The sequence below is a fragment of the Oryctolagus cuniculus genome, chromosome 5 (assembly GCF_051225735.1).
Source record: "Oryctolagus cuniculus isolate XC-2025 breed Fujian yellow rabbit chromosome 5, ASM5122573v1, whole genome shotgun sequence".
In the NCBI taxonomy this organism is placed as follows: Eukaryota; Metazoa; Chordata; class Mammalia; order Lagomorpha; family Leporidae; genus Oryctolagus; species Oryctolagus cuniculus.
Genome location: NC_142871.1, coordinates 114,105,598 through 114,130,189, shown reverse-complemented (window position 1 = coordinate 114,130,189; position 24,592 = coordinate 114,105,598). Strand labels below are relative to the sequence as shown.

General features: G+C 36.6%; 1 protein-coding gene across 2 annotated transcripts in view; it reads left to right on the top strand.

Annotated features, from left to right (window-relative positions):
• Positions 1-15,851, top strand: part of HCRTR2 (hypocretin receptor 2) — a 112,364-nt gene extending 96,513 nt beyond the window's left edge. The window contains exons 5-8 of one of the 2 annotated variants that reach the window (XM_070073932.2): positions 5,382-5,602; positions 8,214-8,335; positions 12,002-12,227; positions 14,329-15,851. In XM_070073932.2, the coding sequence (XP_069930033.2) occupies positions 5,382-5,602; positions 8,214-8,335; positions 12,002-12,227; positions 14,329-14,383 (624 nt within the window). In that variant the 3' untranslated portion in view covers positions 14,384-15,851. Of the gene's footprint in view, positions 1-5,381; positions 5,603-8,213; positions 8,336-12,001 lie in introns of both variants that reach the window. The other variant, XM_089333078.1, reaches the window with a different exon arrangement.
• The last annotated feature ends 8,741 nt before the right edge of the window (positions 15,852-24,592 follow it).

The following is a 24,592-nucleotide window of genomic DNA, read 5'->3' as shown; positions in this document are numbered from 1 at the left end:
GTAGAACAAGAAAGAGCCAGTAGCAAAAATTATGTATCAGATACCAGAAACGAGAGGGGAAACCAGTTTCTGTACAGAAAAGCTGATAGAGTGTGCAATGGAACGACTTTGAGAGACAATGGATCTGGAGATGGACAAGGGACAGGAAGCAGGGTTAGGGGTGGGATATAGGAGAGAACTGGGAGTAGTAGCTGGGATCCATAAGAACTATGTGAAGACTCTGAAAATAGAACTATTTATTATGAGAATGGAAGAATGGAAGAAGAACATTGTTATAGTCCTCAGCAAAAGAACTTAGGGTGTGGACCATAATAACAGAGCAGCAGCAAGGTCAAGAAAAGCTTCACGAAGTCACGGAGTTTAATATCAATTCACTGAGGGTTGGCGCAAAATCATCATCTCCTTGCCAAATAGCGAAATGTAAGGAGGCCGATGTTTTATATGAGAGAGTCAGTGTCCATTAAGCGTCTGTGTACCCAACCACTGTCAACAAATGGGTAATGAGTCAGGGAATAAAGGAAAGGTGAGACTTATCTCTTAGAGCAGGCAATTGTTGAGTGCTAAGAAAATGCATCAGCCAAACTCTCAGACTTTGTTTCTCCTCCCAGATAAAATCCATAATGTTCATTTGTGGTCTCCATCTCCTCACCACCTCTGACTCCCATTGATTTCTTGGCCACTTTCATTCTGGTTTCAAGTTCCATCACTACAACACAACTTTCATTAAAGCCACCAATGATTTTCAAAGGAATGATTTCCTAAAGTCTTGCCCTGTCTTTTGGCAACAATAAACAATGGTTCAAGGTTTCATTGTTCACAAACTCCCTTTTCACAGGCTTACTCTCAGCCTCTTTGCTTCTCCTTGCTTTGAATGCTTATTGTCTTCTTCCTGGATATTAAATAATGCTTTATTAGGTCCCTCAACAACTCCATACACTGTTTTAGGTGGTCTTGTTCCCAGGTATTTTTTCAATGATAAACAAATAAATATATATGTATTTGCAATTAATTTTATATATATCAGACTAGTCCTCTTATTTACAAAGAATCATACATAAACAGAGACACTCACTGTATCTTTCAAAAAGTCTTGAAATCAAATTATATAGGTCCTCCTACATTTTATTTAAAAAAAAATATATAAACTTCAGTTGGGCCAGTGCTGTGGAATAGTAGGCTAAGACTCCACCTGTGGTTCTAGCATCCCATATGGGTAGCAATTCGAGACTCCACTACTCCTCTTCTAGTCCAGATTTCTGCTATGGCCTGGGAAAGCAGTAGGAGATGGTGCAAGTCCTTGGGCCCCTGCACATGCGTGGGAGACCCAGAAGAAGCTCCAGGTTCCTGGCTTCCGATCAGCCCAGCTCTGGCCTTTGTGGCCATTTGGGGAGTGAATCAGAGAATGGAAGACCTTTCTCTGTCACTCCTTCTCTCTATCTTTAACTCTACCTCTCAAATAAATAAATAAAAACTTAAAAAAAAAAAAAGCTCAGCTCTGCAGATATCTTTATTTTTATAAAAATTTAATCAATGCTTCAATTAAATAGACTGCTATGATTTTAGTGGAATTGATTGCATTCAATCTATGGATAAATTTGGAAAGATTACCTTATTAACAATATCACATCTTTTAATCCACATTTATATTGAATTTATTCATTTTTATTTCAGCCTTAATATCTCTCATCCATGTTTCATAATGTCAGGTATACATGTTTTACCAACGTATTTTTAAATGTCCTCCTAAAATACATACTTTGTTATAGAAATTTTTGCTCTGTAATTTAATTTTCCTTTTTGTTTATTGCTAGTATATTTTATACAATTGATTTTTGTTTATAACCTTGTGTCTTCCATCTTGCTAAATTCTTTTTTTCTGGTGGACATTTTGTAGATTCCTTAGGATTATTTTTTGTTAAGGGATAGTTTTTTCTCATTACAATAAATACGTATGCCTTTTACTTGTTTTCCTTGTCTTCTATGGCTTAAAACTGCTTAAAACTGCAGTGTAAATGGTATGAGAAGTTCTTTGTTTCTTTGAAGAAAATTCTGATCTTTTAGCATTTATTTGGCAACTGATGTCTGTTTGTAGATAACCATTTTCTGGTTGAGATTGTTTCCTTCTATAACTAGATTACTGAGAGTTTTTATTATAAATGGGTGTTGATTTTTTTTCTAATGCTTCTCTTTTGTCTATTAAAATAATTATATTTTGTGCTATTAATATAAGTTGTATTGTTTGAGTTCTGAACTGTGAAGCCAACACTGCATTGCAGAAATGAGTTGAATGTTCAGTATTATCTTTTTAAAAATATATTTCTGGCTTTGATTTGATGATGTATTTGAAGAGGCTTTTATAATTATTTGTCAGGGATATTTGCTCAGTGGTTTTCTACTGAGCTCATACCTATGATTATTATAAGTCTCATGAAATTCATTGAAATTCTATGAATTTTGTAAAGAGTCTGAACAAGATTATTTACAATTTATTCTTTACCGTTTGATGAAATGTATCAATGAGCTATTTGATACTGGGATGTTTTTTAGCAAGATTTCTAAACACCATGTAGTGTCAGTTTTGGTATTATTTGTCTTTCAATATTTGTTTTTCCATTTCATGAACACTAACAAATTTACTGTTCATAATATTCTCTAATTCTCTCTCTCTTTTTTATTTTTTGACAGGCAGAGTTCAAAAGTGAGAGAGACAGAGAGAGGGTTATAGACAGTGAGAGAGAGAGACAAAGAGAAAGGTCTTCCTTCTGTTGGTTCACTCCCCTAATGGCCGCTATGGCCGGCGCTGTGCCGATCCAAAGCCAGGAGCCAGATGCTTCCTCCTGGTCTCCCAAGCGGGTACAGGGACCCAAGCACTTGGGCCGTCCTCCAATGCCCTCCGGGGCCACAGCAGAGAGCTGGACTGGAAGAGGAGCAACCAGGACAGAATCCGGCTCCCCAAATGGGACTAGAACCTCAGGCAGAGGATTAGCCAAGTGAGCCACGGCTCCAGCCTCTAATTCTCTTTTTAAAGAGTGTACCATAATCTGCCATTTCATCCTGATCACAAGTACTTCTGAAGACATGGTGGATTTCAAGGTCAATTATTGACAAAAAATTACCAATTAATTAGGGTGGTAATACCACTTGCAGAATGTATTTTTATATCGAGTGTGAGTTATAAAATGACTTAAAACACTGGAATAAAAGTGTGTGATTTTCCTAGTCAGAGATCATTGAGTCACCACTGTCAATGCAGAATAGAGCTTCCCTTATTGACAACCTCCCAGGTTGGATCTTTTAAAGTTTTTTATTTGCCATAATTATTACTGCTTTTATGTAACTAGGCATACAATTAAAAATATACTGATTTCCCATATTGACAACCTCCCAGGTTGGATCTTTTAAAGTTTTTTATTTGCCATAATTATTACTGCTTTTATGTAACTAGGCATACAATTAAAAATATACTGATTTCTAGATCACATTGTGCTCACATTTAAAAGAAATGCTTTGCATTGCAAAAAAAGCTTTGCAGTCAGATAGAACTCAAAATGTGGCATGCCACTTATTAAAGATACTGGCTTGGATACTTGATTTAATCTTCAGTGTTTTCTTGATCTGTGAAATCTGTATAAAGGGATTTGCTATACGCTAATTTTAGGGATGCATTCAGAATTATTAAACATTATGTGCAGTTTCTTTGGACACTTACTTTCTCTGGACAGCTTATCAGTGGAGAATTTTATTCTCAAAATGAGTGTAAGGTCACACATATCTGTCCTTATGCAGATTGTAAGGTAAAAAGCGGATCACTACATTAGTTTTTCTGATTTAAGAACCATGCCTATGATCCCCATGACAGTTTCTCTTTATGGGAGCTATTTCTGATAGCTGCAAAAGTCACCAGATGCAGGACATTGGTTCTGTCCTTCAAGGGAGCACTTAATAATAGAGTCACTAAAGTTCAAATGATCTCTCAGCGATCATTTAGAAAGGCAGTACAAGACCATTTAGTGTACTTAGAGTTTTCATGCTAGTTCTTCTGGAACTTTCTAACATTCATTGTTGCTTCTCAGTTATTAAACAGAATTACTGTCCTAAAATTGGAGTCACAGAAGAGAAAGAATTCTCAATTGCTGTCTCCTTGCCCCCCACCAACCAATAGATTAAAAGATTGGGTTGGACTGCCACTATGTGAAAGTGTGGTCTACATAGCACGATATAAAGAGAAGATAGCTTGTCGAATGCTTTCTATTTAAGGGTAGATCTTTCGTTAGGATATTTCCCTCTTCTTCAAGAGAGGAGATGGTCAAAGGGAGACCACATTTACTCATCTGTATGGGCATCAAAGCAAAATTCTGTTCTCAAGTTAAACATTATCTAACAGTCTTTGATTTTGTGGTGTAAAAGGCAGAGAATCCATCTAACACCCATTTGGAAAGACCACAAGGACACATTGGTCTGTCCTGCCTTGCTGCAGAGGGAGAAAAGTAACAGCTGAATAATCTTAATAGAACTAAGGCAGCCTTACGGCATGCTCGTTGGCACATTTTCCTCTTGAAAAAATTACACATGCTGAATTTTATTGTTTTGCTCAGTAAAGCCTATCAATCTTCATGAGCTTACAATTAAGAAAATATTATACTTGGCGGGACTCCCTGCTATTATCAGATACTTTGAAAAGAGATGGAAAAGTACAAGTTGTGTAACTGTTGTTACCAATTCTAGTTATTTGAAATGTTAACATAAGATCACAAGGACTCCTCGTGTTTTTGTGGGCATTTTAAAGGGCTTGACCAAAAATCGGCTGCAGACAATTTAATATCTTCAAATATTAAAAAGCACAGAGTAGTTAAGTGTATTTGTTTCACTCAAAGGTTTGCTTTACACAAGCCTGAGAAGCAGAAAACCTCACAGAAAACAGTAGGGAGTTAAGGTCTACCTCTCCATCTGCCAGCAGATGGCAGTGTTGAAGCATGGAACAAACTCATTTGGGTGATTTGTTTCATTACCAGCTAGGTTTTCCTTCTTTCCTTAGGTGTCTGAGCCGCTCCAGAATTCCTAATAGGATTGTCATCCATTTAACATTCTCCTTCTCCAGTTTTTACTTCCCCTTTTATAAGGGAACACCTTTTCCATTTGCAACTGTCTTTAGACCTTGACAAAATTATGCTGTTTTAGCTTGTTTCCATCCAAACACCTAGTTAGCTGTCCACTGAAGGAAAGCCAAAAACCTATTCCACTCCACAAACGTTTTGGAGAAATAGGCACTCAAAACTCCCAGACCTCCGGTGTCTGGCACACTTTCCTGTGTCTTCTAATTACTTCTCCAACGTGGAACTTTCCTAAGTCAAATAGCAACAAAGAATCCCCTCTCCTTTCAGATCCCTGGAACATCATCTGTAGTTCAGAGAAAATGGAAGCCCTTGCAGCCCGTTTCACAGTCTCGAGCGCCAGGACAGCAGACCAAGTCCCGGATTAGCGCTGTGGCTGCTGAAATAAAACAGATCCGAGCCAGAAGGAAAACAGCCCGGATGTTAATGGTCGTGCTTTTGGTGTTTGCAATTTGCTATCTACCAATTAGCATCCTAAATGTGCTAAAAAGGTAAAACTTATCTATTTGGAAATGAAGTGGTTTATCATTTCTCGGTCCATCATTAATAACTTTATTTCAAGCCAGGAGAAAATACACTTTTTGCCTAGATACCTTCTCAGGCCAGATGGCCCAGTTATGTTGTTAACAACAGGTGAGGTGAACAGCCTTTTTAAGTGCTCAGACATATGCTCTTGTCTATGCAGATTCTCTGTTGAATGGCAGACATAAAACAGATGTTCCTCCAAACTCTTGAAGCTAATTGCTAAGCCTTCCATGCAGTGAAAATTTTTATGCAAAGAAAAAAAGAAAAGAAAAACTGCTTTGCATCTTGGAGTTCTTTTTTTGATGAGAACAAATAGGATTTCCAAAACTTTGTCCTCAAAGTCATAGGCAATTGTGACAAAATTCTATCTAAAGATAAAGAGATAAGAATGTTTTGTTTTTAAGCTCTAAAGAAAAAAAAAGTAATCAAAGATAATGCTGTGTTTTGAATATATAAACAAAAAGAGAGAAAATCCATTTTCTCAAGTTACTGAATCAAGCTCAAGGTGAATATTAATAAAAATCATCACAAAATTTTTCAGTGAAGGAAAGTATGTAATACATTATGCTGCAGATGCAATTATTAAATTCAGATTATCAGACAATGACATGAACAGCAGATGCAGAGGCAGTGGTACACACAAAACTGCATGGCCAGCCAACTTTATTGGAAATTATCAAAACTGTTGTACAGGGATTGCTCCCAAGACAATACTAATTCTGTTTATTATGGGCTTCAAACTTAACCTGGACTTGCTCCTCTCAGTTTTCCCTGTTTTGGAGTCAATATCAGATTCCTCACAGCTGGGGACTCTAGAGAGAGGCAGCTTTGGCGAGAGTCAATATAAAGGTGGTATGACCAGCTGCAAAGATCTTCCATTCTCTTTGGCCCCTGTTTTTTGATTATTTAGTGGTTTTTTTTTTTTTCAGTAGAGAAGAATTGGAAAATGAACTTTTGTTCAGCAATATTACTTACTGCAGTCACAGTCTTAAAGGTATAAGATTTTTGGCAACTCAGATCCTTGAGATGTATATTGGCTCACAAGAAAATAAGTATCTTGCCCTTCATATATTTTCATATTCCCCCTCTTACTTTTTCTTGCTCACAAAAATCCCATGCAGATCAAATATGGTCCTTTTCTAGATTGTGTCTCCTGCCCTTACAAAAGAAGCTAGAAAACATGCTATGGGACCAGATGAGTTCTCTTTTTGTCGTTTACTGTTTTAAGTCAGTGTAAATTCAATTTTCATTTACTACTCTGCATTGCTCATTTGGAATTCCTGTATCTCAGCATTTGCACTGATTTCCGAATACCTACTCATATATAATATTTCTTTTAGACTTCTGACTTGAATATCCTCCTTTCCAAAGAAAATAAATAACTTTTAAGAAAATTTGTGTTAAATTTTAAATATTTTCAATCTAGTGAACATTCTGCTTGTTTCCACAAAATAAAAATTTTTTAAATAATCTTGAAAATTGTTTTTCAGTTTAACATATACATTTTTTTTAAAATTACTATGTCTAGGGTTGCCCTTACATAGTAAAGTTTTTTTTTTCTTCTTCACACACATAAGAAATTTCCTTGAAACTTGAATTTACCAAAAAACAGTAGTCAAAAGCAACTTCTTAAATCAGTTCTAGTTTTTCCAGGATTTCAAAGCTATTTTGGGGTAAAGGGTTATAACCTGATGGATTTCATTTGTCCATTCTGTCTTACAGTGTTTGTATTAAAAAAAAAAAAACAACTCTAGTTATCTGTAGAGCATTGCTTCATTTCAGAGATGCACTTTTATCAGATGCCTTCTTATCAAAAGAAAGCATTAAGATAGGACACAAAACATATAATCAATGATGAAGCCTCCAACAGGAAATCCCTTATAATCTTTGGCCTATAAACTTCCAGCTGTAAGTTATCTGCAATAGGTTAGTGAATAGAATTTGATATATAAAATATTCTAACTATGGAACAAAACTTAAGATAGCCCTTAAGGATGCCACAATAAAATATTTTGTGGCATTCAGTATATTGTACAAAAACTTAGAACTCATGAATTTTAGCAAATTATCTGAGTTATGCCTACTGAAAATAATAATTCTTTGGGTGTAAAGAGTTCCCAGAAGCCAAATTTCAACAAAGCCAGGAAGGTTGGAATTAAACATATAATATTTTGATCCCTGTGCAAATGAAACTAGGAAGAAGTACTTATAGAATGCATATTGTGAGTGCTCTTGAAATGATCCACATAATACTCATTGAACACGAGATTGTTTATGTTTAAGACACAAAATGGAATAAGGAAGATATGTATTCAACTTCTGTATTCTTGTCTACAAGAAGCACTGTATTTGCTCTTTGCCTGACGAAGTGATCCTTTTTCTCTAGCCTGACTGAGCTTTTGATTACTAATTGTGCCATGAAGGTTCTGTTTGGAAACAAACTCTGTTCCACACTGACCATCATGTGTTACACCAGCCCGTGGTTAGTACTGCAGGCTTGCTCACTTTGAATCTGACGGTTTAAAGGCACTTTCCACCCTCACACTGTATTTTCTGTTATTGTTTCTTTTCCTACAGAGTATTTGGGATGTTTACCCACACAGAAGACAGAGAGACTGTTTATGCCTGGTTTACATTTTCACATTGGCTTGTTTATGCCAACAGTGCTGCGAACCCAATTATTTATAATTTTCTTAGTGGTGAGTTTTCACTTATTTCTTCTATAAAACAGCTTTAACTAAGGGTGAGGGACAATGACCAGAAGATTGGAATACTCTTTTTTTTCTAAGATTTATTTATTTATTTATTTATTTGAAAGCCAAAGGTACAGAGAAAGAGAGAGACAGAGAGATTTTCTATCCTCTGGGTCACTACCCAGATGTCTTCAATGGCTGGGATTAACCAGATAAAGCCAGGAGCCAGGAGCTTCATCTGGGTCTCCCACACAGGTGGCAATGGCCCAAGCAGTTGGGCCATCTTCCACTGCCTTTCCTAGGCCATTAGCTTGAGATGGATTTGACATGGAGCATCTAGGACTCAAACCAGTTCCCATATAGGATACCTGCGATGGCTTAACCTGCTAGGCCACAACACCAGACACAGAATATTCTCAAAGCATATAAAAAACTTAGCTGATCTCTGAAATATTTTCTTTCTCTCACCTGGTATGTTTTTTTATTTTTCCATTTAGGAGAGGGAATATATATTATCTAACAATCAGAGAAAATTTTCTAAATGACCCCCCCCCCAATCTAAGATGACAAGTTATAATACTAGGAAAGTGAAGATTGTGAGAAACAGATAATGCAGAACCTTGAGTGTAAACTTTCAACCTATGATTCACAAAATATAAAATATTTTATCTGTTTTGCCATGTTGTATCAATCCTTTCCTAAAATGCACATACTAATTGACATTGAATTGGAATTTTTTCACTTTCATATATTTACTGTATTTACATTTCTCTTGTGGGTAACATCTCTTGTGTTTATCTTAAGATTTCTTGCTAATCACAAAATTGATTTTAAAAAAATCTCTAATCTATCTCTGTTTGTGTGATTAGCATTATTATAAAAGCTATTTAAATACATTTTAAATGATGAATTTTTATTTAGGTATTTGAAAGGAAGAGTGATAGAGAGAGGGAGAGATAGAGACAATGAGATTTGGTTTATTCCCTGAATGGCTGCAATAGCCAGGGCTGGACCAGGCTGAAATCATGAAGCTGGAAGACAGTCTGGATCTTCCACCTGATGATAGGGGCCCAAGTACCTTGGCCATCTTCTGCTGCTTCCCCAGAAGCATTTTCAGGGAGTTCAATCAGAGATGGAGCAGCTAGGGCTAGCGCCAGGGCTCTGACATGGGATGCCATCAGTACAGGCAGTTGCTTAATCTGCTGTGTCACAAGACCAGCCCCTAGATAAGCTATTGTTTTCTTTGTATTTTGTCTGATTGACCTCTAGAATTGTGTTTTAATTAACTACATGGGCATTTTCTTCATCTCCAAACTATTGTCTATTTCTTTTTTTCTTTATTTCTAGTGTATAGTTTATGTGGAAGAATAACAATTCATTTTATTACATACCCAATAAATTTATGTGCATCTTCTAACTTTACCTTTGGCCTTTTGGTTGCTTTTTTATTTTTAATTTTGGTTGGTTTTTAACAGATTCAATGTAGTTCTTACATATAATTCTATTTTTTTAAAGACTTATTTATTTATCTGAAAGGCAGTTACACAGAGGCGAGGCAGATGCAGAGAGAGAAAAGCCTTCAGTCCTCTGGTTCACTCCCCAAATGACCCAGTGGCTGGAGCTGGGCCAATCTGAAGCCAGGAACCTGGAGCTTCTTCTGGGTCTCCCACGCATGTGCAGGGGCCCAAGGACTTGGGCCATCTTCTACTGCTTTCCCAGGCCACAGCAGAAAGCTGGATTGGAAGTGGTGCAACCATGACTCGAACCGGTGTCCATATGGGATGCAGGCACTGCAAGCAGCAGCTTAATTTGCTATGCCACAGCGCTGGCCCTTCCTACATACAATTCTAAGAATATAATTATATTCCTTTTCTCCATCCCTCCCTCCTCCTTTCTTCCTCCTACCCTCCCTCCTTCTACTTTTCTTTCTTATTTTTTCAGTTTTTGAGATATTATCTTTTATGGCCGGCACCGTGGCTCAATAGACTAATCCTCCATCTAGTGGCGCCAGCACACCGGGTTCTAGTCCCAGTCAGGGTGCCGGATTCTGTCCCGGTTGCCCCTCTTCCAGGCCAGCTCTCTGCTGTGGCCCGGGAGTGCAGTGGAGGATGGCCCAAGTGCTTGGGCCCTGCATCCCATGGGAGACTAGGAGAAGCACCTGGCTCCTGCCTTCGGATCAGCGCGGTGCGCCGGCCACAGCACGCCAGCCGTGGCGGCCATTGGAGGGTGAACCAACGGCAAAGGAAGACCTTTCTCTCTGTCTCTCTCTCACACTATCCACTCTGCCTGTCAAAAAAAAAAAAAAAAAAAAAAAAAGAGAGATATTATCTTTTAAATTTACATTAGAGTAAAATGACTTAATGCTTCACTAAATAAGAGTTTATCAAGTAAAAAGCAAAAAAAATTCATTTTTTAAAAAATAATTTTGTCCTTTTTAAAAAAATAATGCACAGTGACTAAAGTTCTGAGCCTTATACGATGCATGTAAAATCTATTAGGAAGGTGTAGGGAGAGCACTTGAAGCTGATGCCACAGAATGAAGTCAATGTTCCAGTATGGACAGTGAGACTAAAGTGAGGGCAAGCTAATAAGACTCTCTGAGAACTTGTTCTGTGCCTGCCATTGTCCTTGGCTCTTGAATGTTCCTCTGCTCTCTGAAACCCAGCAGGGTGTTGAAGAGCAAGGGAGAAGAAAGGATGAGTCCCAACACTGGCATTCACCCTAATACAGTTTTTTCCCACTTTCATCGTTCTCCAATTTCACATCAATAATTTATTTTTTAAAAGATTTATTTATTTATTTGAAAGTCAGAGTTACACAGAGAGAGAAGGAGAGGCAGAGAGAGGTCTTCCATCCACTGATTCACTCCCCAGTTGGCTTCAACAGCTGGAGTCGTGCCAATTCAAAGCCAGGAGGCAGGAGTTTCCTCTGGATCTCCTATGCGGGTGCCAGGGCCCAAGCAGTTGGGTCATCTTCTACTGCTTTCCCAGGCCATAGCAGAGAGCCAGATCAGAAGTGGAGCAGAGGGGTCTCGAACCAGTGTCATATGAGATGTGGGCACTGCAGGCGGAGGCTTAACCTGCTATGCCACAAAGCCAGCCTCCACATCAATAAGTTAGAGATAAGGAATATCTTCTAAAGTTTTTTCCCTTTGAGTTTTTTGTTTGTTTGTTTTTGTTCTGCTTTGTAAGATTATGGAATTGGAAATATTTTAGATGTTTTTTAAAGTATTTCTTTTGATAGTTTATTAAGATGATTGTGCCAGTAGGAGTGTCTTCTGAACATGATGCAGGGGTAACTTCTATGTAGATTTGGTTATCATTTTTAAAAATATTGAATACCTCAGTATATCTTTCTACTGATGATCGCTTTTATAGTTAAAATATAGCTATATTCAGAAATACATATGGTGTGACTATAAAGGAATGTAGCAAACTCTAAGAGTCATATATGAAAAGCAGTCTCATTCTTACATGGAAATACCTCATCATTTCAAAAGTCTATCAAACTTCCAATAAACTCAATTTCCTCTTCCTATTTTTCCCATCTTTGCAGAATATTACACCTCATTGTTAGTTTGGCTCAAGGGAGCAACTCAGATGTACCCTACTCATTATTTGTTGAAACATTTCTGAATAATTCCTTTTCCTTCCATTCTCCCTGGTTTGCCAGGAAAATTTCGAGAGGAATTTAAAGCTGCATTTTCTTGCTGTTGCCTTGGAGTTCACCATCGCCAAGAGGATCGGCTCACCAGGGGCCGAACCAGCACAGAGAGCAGGAAGTCGCTGACCACGCAGATCAGCAACTTGGAAAATGTATCAAAACTCTCAGAGCAAGTTGTGCTCACTAGCATAAGCACCCTCCCAGCAGCCAATGGAGCAGGACCGCTTCAAAACTGGTAGAATATTTGTTCATATGACAAGAATTACTGAATAAAACTCTTATTTTTTAAAATCTCTGTAAACAGAAATTTTATTATTCTAATGATATGAAGCTAAAATTACTTGTGGATCCTTTTTTAAGAATGTATTTATCTTTGGAAATTAAAAAAAGTCCATTTAAAATAATTTCTCAAATTTTGACTTAAGGTGTTAGAAGTTTAACCTGCAACTGTACTTATTTAAGTCTTTTTCAATTTTAGTTTCTTGTATTTACATGTGTCAATTAAATGTTTTAATATTTCTAATTCTTTTTATGATCCCTTGTTATTTTAATTTTATTCTCAGATATTTAAAGAGCTTGTTAAAAATTACCAAAAGTTATCTGATGATTTCCTTCAGTTACTAAAAGCAGTATCAGTTTCTGTGAATGAACAACAGGCAGAGAAATTGACTTAATAGTGTTTATTAAAAACATCACAAAAGACTGTCATTGAAATTAGCATCTGAGAGAACATTTATATATTAGAAAACATTAGATAATTCAAAATCTATCCAACAAGTTTGCATACAATATATACTATTAAACTTTATTTTCTTCTATATTTATCATTAATTTACATAATTTTCTCTGGTTTGGAACTTTACCGTTGTTAACATTTCTTGTCTCAATCTATGCCCAGTAAGATTCTGTGTAAAATAAAAAAGTTGGAGTAACTACTAATAAATGAAAATTTTCACCTCCAAAGAAAGAGTTGGTAAGAATACAATAAAATCACTCCATTGTATTCTTTTAACCAAAACAAGATACACTCAGCCCTGATGGATTAATTTATGAATATAACAGTGTAGTGTGCACTAGAAAAGGAAGCAGGGCCAAGTGCAAAGAGGCCTCCAAAAGAGCTGTGGTACAGTGAGGGAGGCTTGTTGACAGAGTGCAAGACAGCCAACAGCCAAGGAGGAAGATTCCTGGGCATGGAAAAAACTGTGTCAATGAAGTACTATCTTCAACAGAACATTGGTGGCAGATTAGCACGTTGTTTCCCATCTAATTACACTTCCATTGTCCACGTCAGTGATTCCAAATGTGCCTGGAGCTGAGGACCACAGGATCAGAAAAATGAACAGTCTTGCTGTTAACTCAGATGCCAGAGATCACTATAGTTTATTTTGTACAAACAAAAGATCAGGGATCCAAAGCACTGGGTAATTTCAAATTGGTTCCTCTGCAAGATTTTTGATTCAGATATTCAATTTTAAATTAAATTCAAAGTAATAGAACTGTTTGTGAGAAGATGTTCTTCACCTCACATTATACCAGCAGGTGTTCTGATTGTATTGAAGTAAAAGATACGGGTACAATATTTAAGATTTTCATAGGAGATAATTACTAGATTGCTATTTTCTCTTGTTTCCAACTCATTACCCTAAGAGAAAATTAACACAACCAAATTATTCATAATTTGCTTTCAAATCTTAGAATTTAGGATTTTGTTTTTTGTGCCTTTTATTACTCAAAGCAAAAATTAGCCTTCTTAGATGAGCTTTATTGTAATATTGCTAAATATTAGCAGTATGTCAATGCAAGCATGTTTTTTTTAAATCTCTCTTTCCTCCCCTTTGTGCAACTGGGAAGTTTTTGTTGTTGTTGTTGTTGTTATTTCTGCTGCATGAAAGGAAAGTTGTAATTTTCAGATTGTGGTGAAAGCCATCACTTTATTTTGAACATAATATGATAATATGCCTTAAAGACAAGTAATAGTAATAGCTCAGTGTAAGACACCAGTTTGCCTAATTCTTATCAGTTAAGATGAGGGAAGAAAGAGAAAGAGAGAGAGAGACTGACTCTCAGAGAGGAATAATTTGTGTGCATTTAGAATTCATAATTCCTTTGCTCTAAATAAGTGATCCTCAAAATATATTTCCAAAAAATTAATTTCATTGTTACCTGAGAAATTATTCAACATGCAAGTTTCTGCCTACCAAACCAGAGATGTTGAGAAGGATGGTATGCAGGAATCTGTGCATTCACAAGCCTTACAGGTGAAGCACCTTAAGGTAAATGATACCACATAGCATGAGTTTATTAGCCCATGTGCAATAAAGTCTTTTACTGTACAGGTATCTACAACAGGGGCCGTCATCCTCACTACTGTTAACCTGGTTGGAGGTCTGAAAGAAGAAGCTGCTGTTGAATCTCACCAGTGTCATCTCAGTTAAAGAGAATGGTTTACAAAACAATTACTACTGAATTGTAAGGGTGGAAGAAAACTGTTTTTAAGGCACTTATGTGCTCTATGGCAACCTGGATGACTTGAGTTTTGAAATCAGACTTTCATATCCCCAATCTTATTTATAATTACTAAAATATACGTTTTGGGAGAGCAGACAGTTCTAGGAATGATCATTTCCTGAAAGAAAAAAGTAAAATAAAGCCTGTAATTACAAGAAACTGGAATGGAATAATACATGATGATGTACATACTTCTCAACATATGGATCCAGGAATCCTTCTGAGAGGTCTGGATTTAGTATGGTTACCTTAGGACTAATGGCAAAGAAACAGGTGTTCCCAGCTCTGACAATCTATGGAACAAGGGTCAACTACTTACCTCATTATGTGCTAATGACACAAATGAGAAGAATTCTTATGAAAGGAATGTGTTGGGGCTGTTTTGTGTTATACATTGAATATACATATATATCCTTTTTTTGCTGTATTTAAAAGATTTAATGTAAGATGTCAGTCTCACTGAAATTTTCTTGTCAATATGAATGAGCTATACTTTAATACTCTAAAATAAAATCCATTTGAACTTCATTATTTCTGAATTTCCACAAAATAAAAAAAAAAAACAAAACCTTGATATATGAACTTATTCACTCTTGATCAAAAAGTTACTCCTGGTTTGTGAAGAAAATTACTTCTAAACTCTCCAAAACTTGGGTAGTTTCTTGTCTGTTAAATTCCTGTTATAAATCATTGATGAATTAATTACAAAAGTGTCAGAAACAATCATATTAAATTTCACATTTTCAGGAAAATTAAGGTAAATATGCTTACAACATATTGTTTAAGTATGCTTGAGCCTGAAATATCAGAATGCCAAAAAACCTAAAGCTGCTAAGGATCCAAATTGTCAGGAGGGCTATGATTTTACTAGCATTATAATCTATTATTTTGTTCTTGATGTAAATTATAATAGTAACAGAATGCATCTCAAAGTAGCTGGCTAGTTATTACAACTTAGAAAGCTTTTCAATGCCAGTTAATTTTATGACGGATCACTTTTCTACTTCCTACAGATCACAAGTTAAAAAAAAGTAAATTCCATTGGGTTATTTTCAGTTAGTTTTCAAATTGCATGAAACAAAATAATAGATTTTTAGAGACAATATATTAACAGAGAAAATATTATTTCAAGTATATTCTAGTACCTATGCACCGCAGAAAATGAAATGAAAAGGCACGAAAATACTAGTATCTCCTAAAATTCAAAGGGAGTTGTTTTCTACACACTTACTGATGCTAAAAGAGGGGCAAAAGATTACCCTCTAACTTGCTACGTATTTCTAGCCTCTTAAATTTTCCTTATAAGCTTTGGAGTTAGAATGTCTTCTAAGTTTTTCCTGAAATGTATTTCTGTAACTGTTGTATCTCATGTGTATAACACAATGTCAGTTGCTTAACAATTATCTTGTAAGATTCTGTAGGCTTGATTGTATAGTGTCTTCATGGAGAAATTTATCAAACCCAAGATGATCACACACCTTTTGCTGCGACAGATGCTCTTTTTGAAGTTTTTAAGTAAAAACCATATTGAGAACTTGATCATCATATTTACAGTGACATCTCTATTACATGAAAAATTTTGTTGTTGACTAGATATGTTGCATATTCATTCATAATTAGAGTTAAATCTTTGCAGTTAAAGATTGAATTAAGCTTTGTGCTACAGTGCTCAATGACCAAGATATTTTTACCAATAAGTTTATGTAACTGGGGATAATCATGATATAAAGGGTTTTTAATGTTGTTTCTAAGAGCAAGTACAATAATAAAGGTTAAGATTAATACTGAAATATTTTATAATAGTTATGCAAAACCATATACATATAGCATTAAATTTGGAGCTTTTATCTTGAATCAAGAGACTTAATCTACTTCATTCTTAAATGAAATAATGACCATGTGGTTTTTAGTTTAGTATTAGAGTACTAAATATGGCAATTGTAGTTCATCTTTTATAGACTATTATATATAAGTCTCAGGATTATTTTACGTTCAATGATTAACTTTAAAATACTATTCTGCTCTTCTTTTACCTAAGTGATTCTGATAAACTACAGAATCAAGTGCCAAGGATTTTCATTTAAAAAAAAAATTTATTCATCACTGTTTATTCTAACCTTTATCAAAAGTGGAGCCAAAGTAACTAGGCAAAATAAGTCCTTGACTCCCAGAGAAATGTGATTTGAGTGTGGAGTGGTTTCTCAGGATGAAGTGCATTGTCTCATGGCAGAATCCCATCAAACTCTTTCAGTGGTGCAACTGCTTTGTTCTGAGTAATGCAATATCACAGTCTACATACTTGACCACTTCTGAAGGGAGGTCACAGCATCTCCACTTTTCATATAGGCTAGCAGCCATGGATGAGAAGTATGGCATCAGAAGACACCTTCTGGAAGCACCACTTTGGTCTTGCCCTCTTTTCATTATTTTCTTTCTTCAACTCCCAACCTGAGCATTAGCAGACTTCCCTCCACTACTTCCCATGCCCAGCAGAGCTCCTGAACCATCACTTAGTCCAACTCTATACACTTGCCTCAGGCTCTTGATACTTGCTGAGGGGACTGAGTAGTAAGTGGCAATCAGATTCTAAAGAAAAAGTACAAAATTGACAGTTTCGCATCCAAAGAATTTGGCCATTTTGCTTTTTTTTTTGACAGGTAGAGTTAGACAGTGTGTGTGAGAGAGAGAGAGAGACAGAGAGAAAGGTCTTCCTTCGTTGGTTCACCCCCAAAATGGCTCTACAGCTGGCACACTGCACTGATCCGAAGCCAGGAGCCACGTGCTTCCTCCTGGTCTCCCATGCGGGTGCAGGGCCCAAGACTTGGGCCATCCTCCATTGCCTTCCCAGGCCACAGCAGAGAGCTGGACTGGAAGAGGAGCAACCGGGACAGAATCCGGTGCCCCAACCGCAGCTAGAACCCCGGGTGCCGGCGCCACAGGCAGAGGATTAGCCAAGTGAGCCACAGTGCCAGCCTAAATGCTATCTTTGTGTGGTTCAGGTAGACCAAGTGGAGAACTCTTTTGCAAAGCCTATCTACCACATGCAGAGTATTTATTAGGAATGAGAAAAAATTACTATTTCAGGGCATTACTAAACAACATCTGAAGATGTGTAATTTTTGTAAATGTAGATTTATGCATATATAAAGTGAGTACATATATATACATATATATATACATATATAAGTGAGTACAATGCAGTTAATTAGTCTGAATATAGCCCAACATGTATATCAACTTCATGTTTTAGCTTTGTACAGATTTCTTGATTCAATTTGGTCACTCTCTCTTAAATTACGTCTTGTAGCTTCGCTCCTTGATCTCCTTACTCTTACAAATATCCAGACCGCATGTTTCAGGTACTCTAGAAAGTCTTTTCTTCAAGAATTTATTTTTTATTTTTCTTTTTTTAATCTATTTTTATTTGATTTTTACTAGTATTCATATGATTATAGAAATTTAGGGAAAATGAAAGGAGAGAACAATGATACTTAAGACTCAATGGTCCTTGATAACAAGTCTCATCCTGGACTTGCTTCTCCCCTAGTCCCCCAAAAGCAAGACAATAAGTGGTAATGTATTCATGACTGCACATGCTTCACTTCAAACAATTTCTTATTTTTTGTCTTGATAAGCATATTATCAGTTTTTCATGTAAGAAGGAGCCTGCTCTCCAATAGCACTAGAAATCTGATGACTCAAGCAAGGCACAGAAACTCATGTGAACACAAGCCAGGCTTGTAGAACCAGTCTTCTCCAGTTCAAAACTCCTCTCCAAACACTCCAGGTTGGAAGACACTCATGGCATTAATCACTTTTGTTTCTTCACTCCATCTCTGCTATGATGACTAAATTAATTATTTTTTTTATTAGAAAACTACCTTGCTCCATACAAAGTTTGCTCCTTCCTTCTATGTATATTCTATCAATTCTAAAAGCCCACTGTCCTCAAGAAAATCTAGTCTGAGCCGTTAAAGCTGTAAGAAACATCTACCAACAATGTTTTTGTTTGTTTTATTTTATTTTACCATGGGAGCATGAATATTTAGCTTCAAATGTTACCCAATGTTTGTTGCCATCCTGTTTTCCTGTTTTTGAAAGGAGACTTCATCTCTTTATCTTCTTGATTCTAGTTTTTGTTCCCGTGACTTGTCATGTACATAACTCAAATCAAGTGAGGTCTTGACATTCAGAAGATTGAGCAAGAAAATATTTTTGAAGGTTAGCAGAATGCTATGTAGTCTTACAGGAGATTCTTTCACACTTATCACTCATGAACAACTTACATGCAGGTTAAATCCAGCCCTGAATGCAAATGGTTCAGAAAACTGAATCTACCTTCCTGCCTCCTGTTTCTCAAAGAATGTCTGCAAGTCCAGTGAGTGATGCTTACATTGGTTTGAGGCTCCATATTTTCTTAGAGTCAGCACCTGTCAAGTTGTTCCTTAGCAAGGTTTCCCAATGGGGTGAAAATTAATGAATTCTGTCCCCTCAGGGCACACAATGATTGTTAATATTTTATACACATGTGGAAAGGTCATATTGCAGCTAGAGATATCCTGGATAGAACACTGAAACAGTGCTCCAATGATTACCAACAAAAAGAACCTTAAATAAGATATTTTAAATAAACATGATTATTCTGTTTAGCTATACACTAATATGGCTGCCAATCAATGCTTGTAGAATTTGAGGTCTCTATCTTATTAATTTGGCTAATAAAAAATCATCTAACCACATTGGTACTTATTTTTCAACAGGATATTCTTGGAGAGTGTATCAAGCTAGTGATACTTAAAGTTGGACATTTAGTGAGTGATTTACTAGGGTATTTTTTTTTTTTACTGTACCTCTTCACAAAGCTAAAATTATTGTGAACAGGCTTCCCTGACAGATACCATCAACTCATTTGTGTTTCACCATCCCTTGAGATTCCTCTTAAAAACGCAGATTTTAGTTGGTGTAGGATGAAACTCATGGATTCTGATTCTGGCATTTTATAACTGATTTATTGCCAGGGTCTCGAAGGAGTCAAACATTCACTTATCTGCTTTACAGCCGACTCATTATGTCTTGAGGAGAATATTTGTAGTCTATGGGCCTCTCTGCCTGCTTGAGACTGGAATTGGCAGCATTCCATTCATACTACAATCCCTATTTGGCTTCTTAGTGGCCAGAAAATGTCAATACAATTCCATTTTCATAAGAGCTAAATTATATGGCTCCATTTTTCTCTGGTAGCATAGTTACATTCCAAGCTCCTTTCAAAATTCATGTGTATTTTTCAGTTGTAAATTTTCAGCTAACAGTATTTGATAGTTATGATAAAATAAAATTCTTTCTACCACCACCAGATGGTGTACTTTGGACTTACAAATAGAATTCCAAGTGGCCTTTCAGAAGCTAACTGGTTGTTTTTTAGAACTTAAGGAACTCAACACTGTCCTTTACATATCTTTGGGTAAATTTTCTGTGGGACTAGCTCTCTTTTTATGTTTCTGTCCTGTTACTTTAAAATATATTTTTCTATTAGTCCCAGGTGGAGCTTGGTCCTTCCATCTCAGTGTGTGTGTCACACACACCACACATGATGATAGTACCCTTTATTAAGAAGCATTCAAGGGAATAGATCCTAATAATGTTGTCCTATGTTTACTTGAAAATATTGCAGAAACTGGCCATGGCATTCCTAGGTCCTATGAAATACTATATAAAAAGAACAGTTTGCCTGAACTTTGTACCCGGAATACTTGTAAATTTCTTACCCTCATGTTAAAAACATTGCATAATGTACAATTATTTTTCAAATTGTGCTCATTTTTCAAATTGCCTGCTGGAAGTATTACAAGCAGATCTGTAACCTGCCCAATCTCAATTTAGCAATTTTGCATGACATCATGGACAAGATTGTATGTGTTAATCTCCAACTGGCTTTACTTTATTTTCTATTTTCTTTCCCTATATGCCTCCATTTCCAAGCATTTTAATTTTTTAAATTGAATTTTGTATTTAAGTGATTTTTGGAACAAATAAATATAAATAAAGCCAATTGACACAAAATACAAAAGTATCTGGAAATATTTAAAGAGATGAATATTAAGCAAAACTGAAAAATTGCTAGTGATACATTTATATATACATCATTTTAGCAAATGATTTCATTTTTCTTTAAGATTTATTTTATTTATTTGAAAGGCAGTGACAGAAAGGAGAGACAGAGAAAGAGATCTTCCAACTACTAGTTCTCTCCCCTAATGGAGGAAAGAGCCAGGTCTGGTCCAGGCCAAAGCCAGGAGACTTGAGCTACATCCTGAACTCTCACATGTGTAGCAGGAGTCAAAGTACTTGGGTTATCATCCACTTTCTCAGGCATGTTAACAGGGAGCTGGGTTGGAAGTGGAGCAACCAGAATTCTAACCAGTGCTCAAATATGTCAGGCTGGCATTGCAGGTGGTAGCTTAGTCTGTTGCACCACAATGTCAGCTCCAAAATGACTTCTTCAAATTAAAATTAAAAATAAAAAAAAAAAAAACTAAACTGTATCACAGGGAGAATATTTGAACCTAAAAGGTACAAGTGCAAATTTGGGACTTAAGTCTCCCAGACTATGTGTGACATCTGTAGAAGAGCTTATGTTGGTTCTAAATTCCACTGATGATTGGATAAGATGTGTCTGCCCATGTCACAGCTGGCAGGTGAACAACCCTGCTTTATATTCTCAAGACCTTCAGATGGGATTCAATAACTCTTTACTCCACAATGTGTCACATTAATAATTTTTCTTTAAAAAGGCTCCCATAAAGGATTTTTGAAACATCAGATCATCTCCCAGTTGCTAGATTTCAAGTCTTGATAAATATTTCTGTTCCTGATTTTCTTAAAATTGAAAAAAACCTCACCTTTCAATAATTATGTCATTGTCCTCTAAACATTATTTCAGTAATCTCCTAAATATAATTTCAGAACACAAGAGTACCAAATTCTTTTCAATTAATTGTAGATATGAGCATTTTTATTTTCTACTGGGACATACCTACTAGAAGGGAGAAACCACACTCTATTCATAAGATTTGTATGTCAGTCCCAGGCCCTAGCAGAGTACCTCATTCTGTTGTCCAAATCATTAAATGAAGAAATCCCTATATAAGTTTCTGCTTTACTTAAGTCAATTTTGAAAAGCTCTTTAAACAATATGAGATTGTTAACAAGGAATAAGTATTGAGTGCCTACTACTTACCTAAACAGTATAGTAAGGCAGAATATATAGATCAAAATGGCTAAACTATTGTGCATATCAAGTTTACTGCTTTGTAAAGAAGAATGTAAAGTTTAAAAATGAAATTTTAGTTGCCTCATTCCATTGTGGTCAGAGAAGATGCATGGTATGATTTTTATTTTTTGAATTTGCTGAGACTTGCTCTTTGGCCCAGCATATGGTCTACCCAAGAGAAAGTTCCATGCACAGAAGAGAAGAATATGTATTCTGCAAATGTGTGGTGAAAAGTTCTGATATAATATCTAACATATATCTAACATATCTACTGTTAGGTCCATTTGGTTCATAGTACCTATTAGATCTGTTGTTTCTTTGCTGATTTTCTGTCTAGTTGATCTGTCCATTGATGAAAGTGGGATGTTAAAGTCCCCCATTACTATTGTATTGGAGTTCATGTCTCCCTTTGGATCCATTCACATTGCTTTTAAATAGTCAGGTGCCCTGTAATTGGGTATGTATACGTTTATTATAGTCACATCTTCCTGTTGATTTGCTCCCTTAATCGTTACATAGTGACCTTCTTCACCTCTTTTTAACATTTTTTATATTAAAGCCTATTATGTCTGGATAGAACTTCTGGATCTGGGGCTGGTACTGTGTTATAGTGGGTAAAGATGCCACCTGCAATGTCAACATCCCATATCGGAGCTGGTTCAAGAACCAGCTGTTCCACTTCCCATCCAGCTCCCTGCTAATGGCCTGGGGAAAGCAGAGGAGCATGGTCAGGTGTTTGTGTCCCTGCTATCCTCATGGGAGATCAGGATGAAATTCCTGGTTCCTGGCTTTGGTCTATCCCTGTGCTGGCATTGTGACCACCTGGAGAGTGAATCAGCAGGTGGAAGATTCTCTCTTCTCTCTCTCTCTCTCTCTCTCTCTCTCTCTCCCTCTCTCTCTGTAACTCTTTCAAATAAGTAAATAAATCTTTAGAAAAAAAAATAAAAGAACTTCTGGCTCTGCCTGGAGAAAGGTAGCTTTGAAAACGGGTTTCTTGGGAGTTCAAAGGCAGAGATGAGGACAGCTGTTCTGGGCTGAAGGGACTGCTCTACAATGTGGTAAGGATGTGGAGTGGCGGCATGACCCCTGTAGGGAATTGCATATACCTTAAAGGGAAAATGGGAACTGATGGTAGAAAATGGCATTGGATGGGTCAAAATGGGTAGGAAATAAAACTCGATTTAAAACATCCAAAGAAATTTGAGAATTGTGCTATGTAATGGAGAACAATCTAGAAATTCTAGCCAGAGAAGAGACATAGTTAGATTTGTATTTTGGAGAGTGTTTTCATAGCCAGGTAGCTGGTGAATTTCAAGGTAGGATATAGTAAGTTTAGGTCTCAGATGGGTTTTTATAGAAATAACCATCCTCACGAAGCATGATTTGGAACTAAACCAAGGCAGTGGCATGGACTGAAATATAAACACTAGATTTAATATCTAGATGAAGATTTGGGAAATAAGAGATCACATTAATGTTTAATTCTATTTATTATGGATCTCAGCCACCATCCACTTTAATAGAAGGTTGTTCCAGTAGCTGAGGTGCTTTAAACACATTTCTGGATTTGTCCTCCCCTTGTTAACATACTTTTTTTTTTGTCTGTATATATTGATGGAGATGACTGACTTAGGATCACACGTAAAAGTTTTCTCCTTGTGCTGTCTTATTTCTTTTTCTCCTCCAAACAAGGACCCCCACCTTGCCTCTCTGGCACATGTTTCCTCAGGCACCCTGAGAATGCTGCCAACTGGCTGGTCTTAGAGCCAAGAATCTGCCACCACCTGGCCCACTACTGCCTGCTCTGCTGGCTGCAGCCTGGCTAATGGTGCCTTGGACATGTGAGCTTTGAGGATTCTGTTCTCTCCCCCTTTATCTGAGTGTGCACCTGAGTGTGCATGTATCTACTCTAAGTGGGAGAAATTTTCTCCTCTTGTGTTATACAGAACCAGGGATATCTCCTGTCAAAACCCATCCCAGGTCCAAGAGGTTGAAGCTCTTCGGTGACACAGCTTACTCTTCAGCTGCCATTTCTTAAAAGGGCCACCCTGCTTTGAGTTGAGATTTTAATATGCCACTGCAGTATTCCATCCTTGCAGTGCCTCAGACCTTCATGAATTTTATGCACAGGCAAGAGCAGATGTTAGGGATCTGTGGTGCTGAATCTATAACGTGTCAAACCAAAGGGCCACATTGTGGGACATTTAATGAGTCAAGGAGAATAATTTCCTGGAAGAAATTTTAAAATTAAGCTAAATGACAAAATAATCTCAGTACAGGGAGAAAGTGAAGATGATGAGATTTGAGCAGCAAATCTTAACATAAACATTCTCACATACATACATTAACAGAGTCATGTGGAAATTGGTTATTAGATAGGATTAGTTTTGGTTGCAGAAAATAGTTCACAGAAGTGCCTTAAAGACAGGACTAGTTAATTGTTTCTCAATCACATGCAATCCAGAGAGGAAGGGAGAATTTGTGTGTGGGCATTACAGTTTCCAGAGTGCCAGCCTCCTGTGTTTCTGTCCTATATCCTTAGCATAAGATTATCATGCTCTGTGCAAGGTGGCTGTTAAGGATCCATTTGTCATGTCAGATTATAAAAAAAAGAAGGACAAAGAAAGAAGGAACCTCAACCAACCATTTCAATTATCAGTGAGCCCAGGTTCTGAAGTGTTTTAACTGGTTAAATTAATTTAGCAACAAATTTTAATTCACTGATGCTTTGAATAAAGTTAGGGAGAAAGAGTAATGTACTTATGCAAGTATTTAAAATTAATGTTTTTTGTTCTACTTGATACTATTGGTTGAACTCTTTA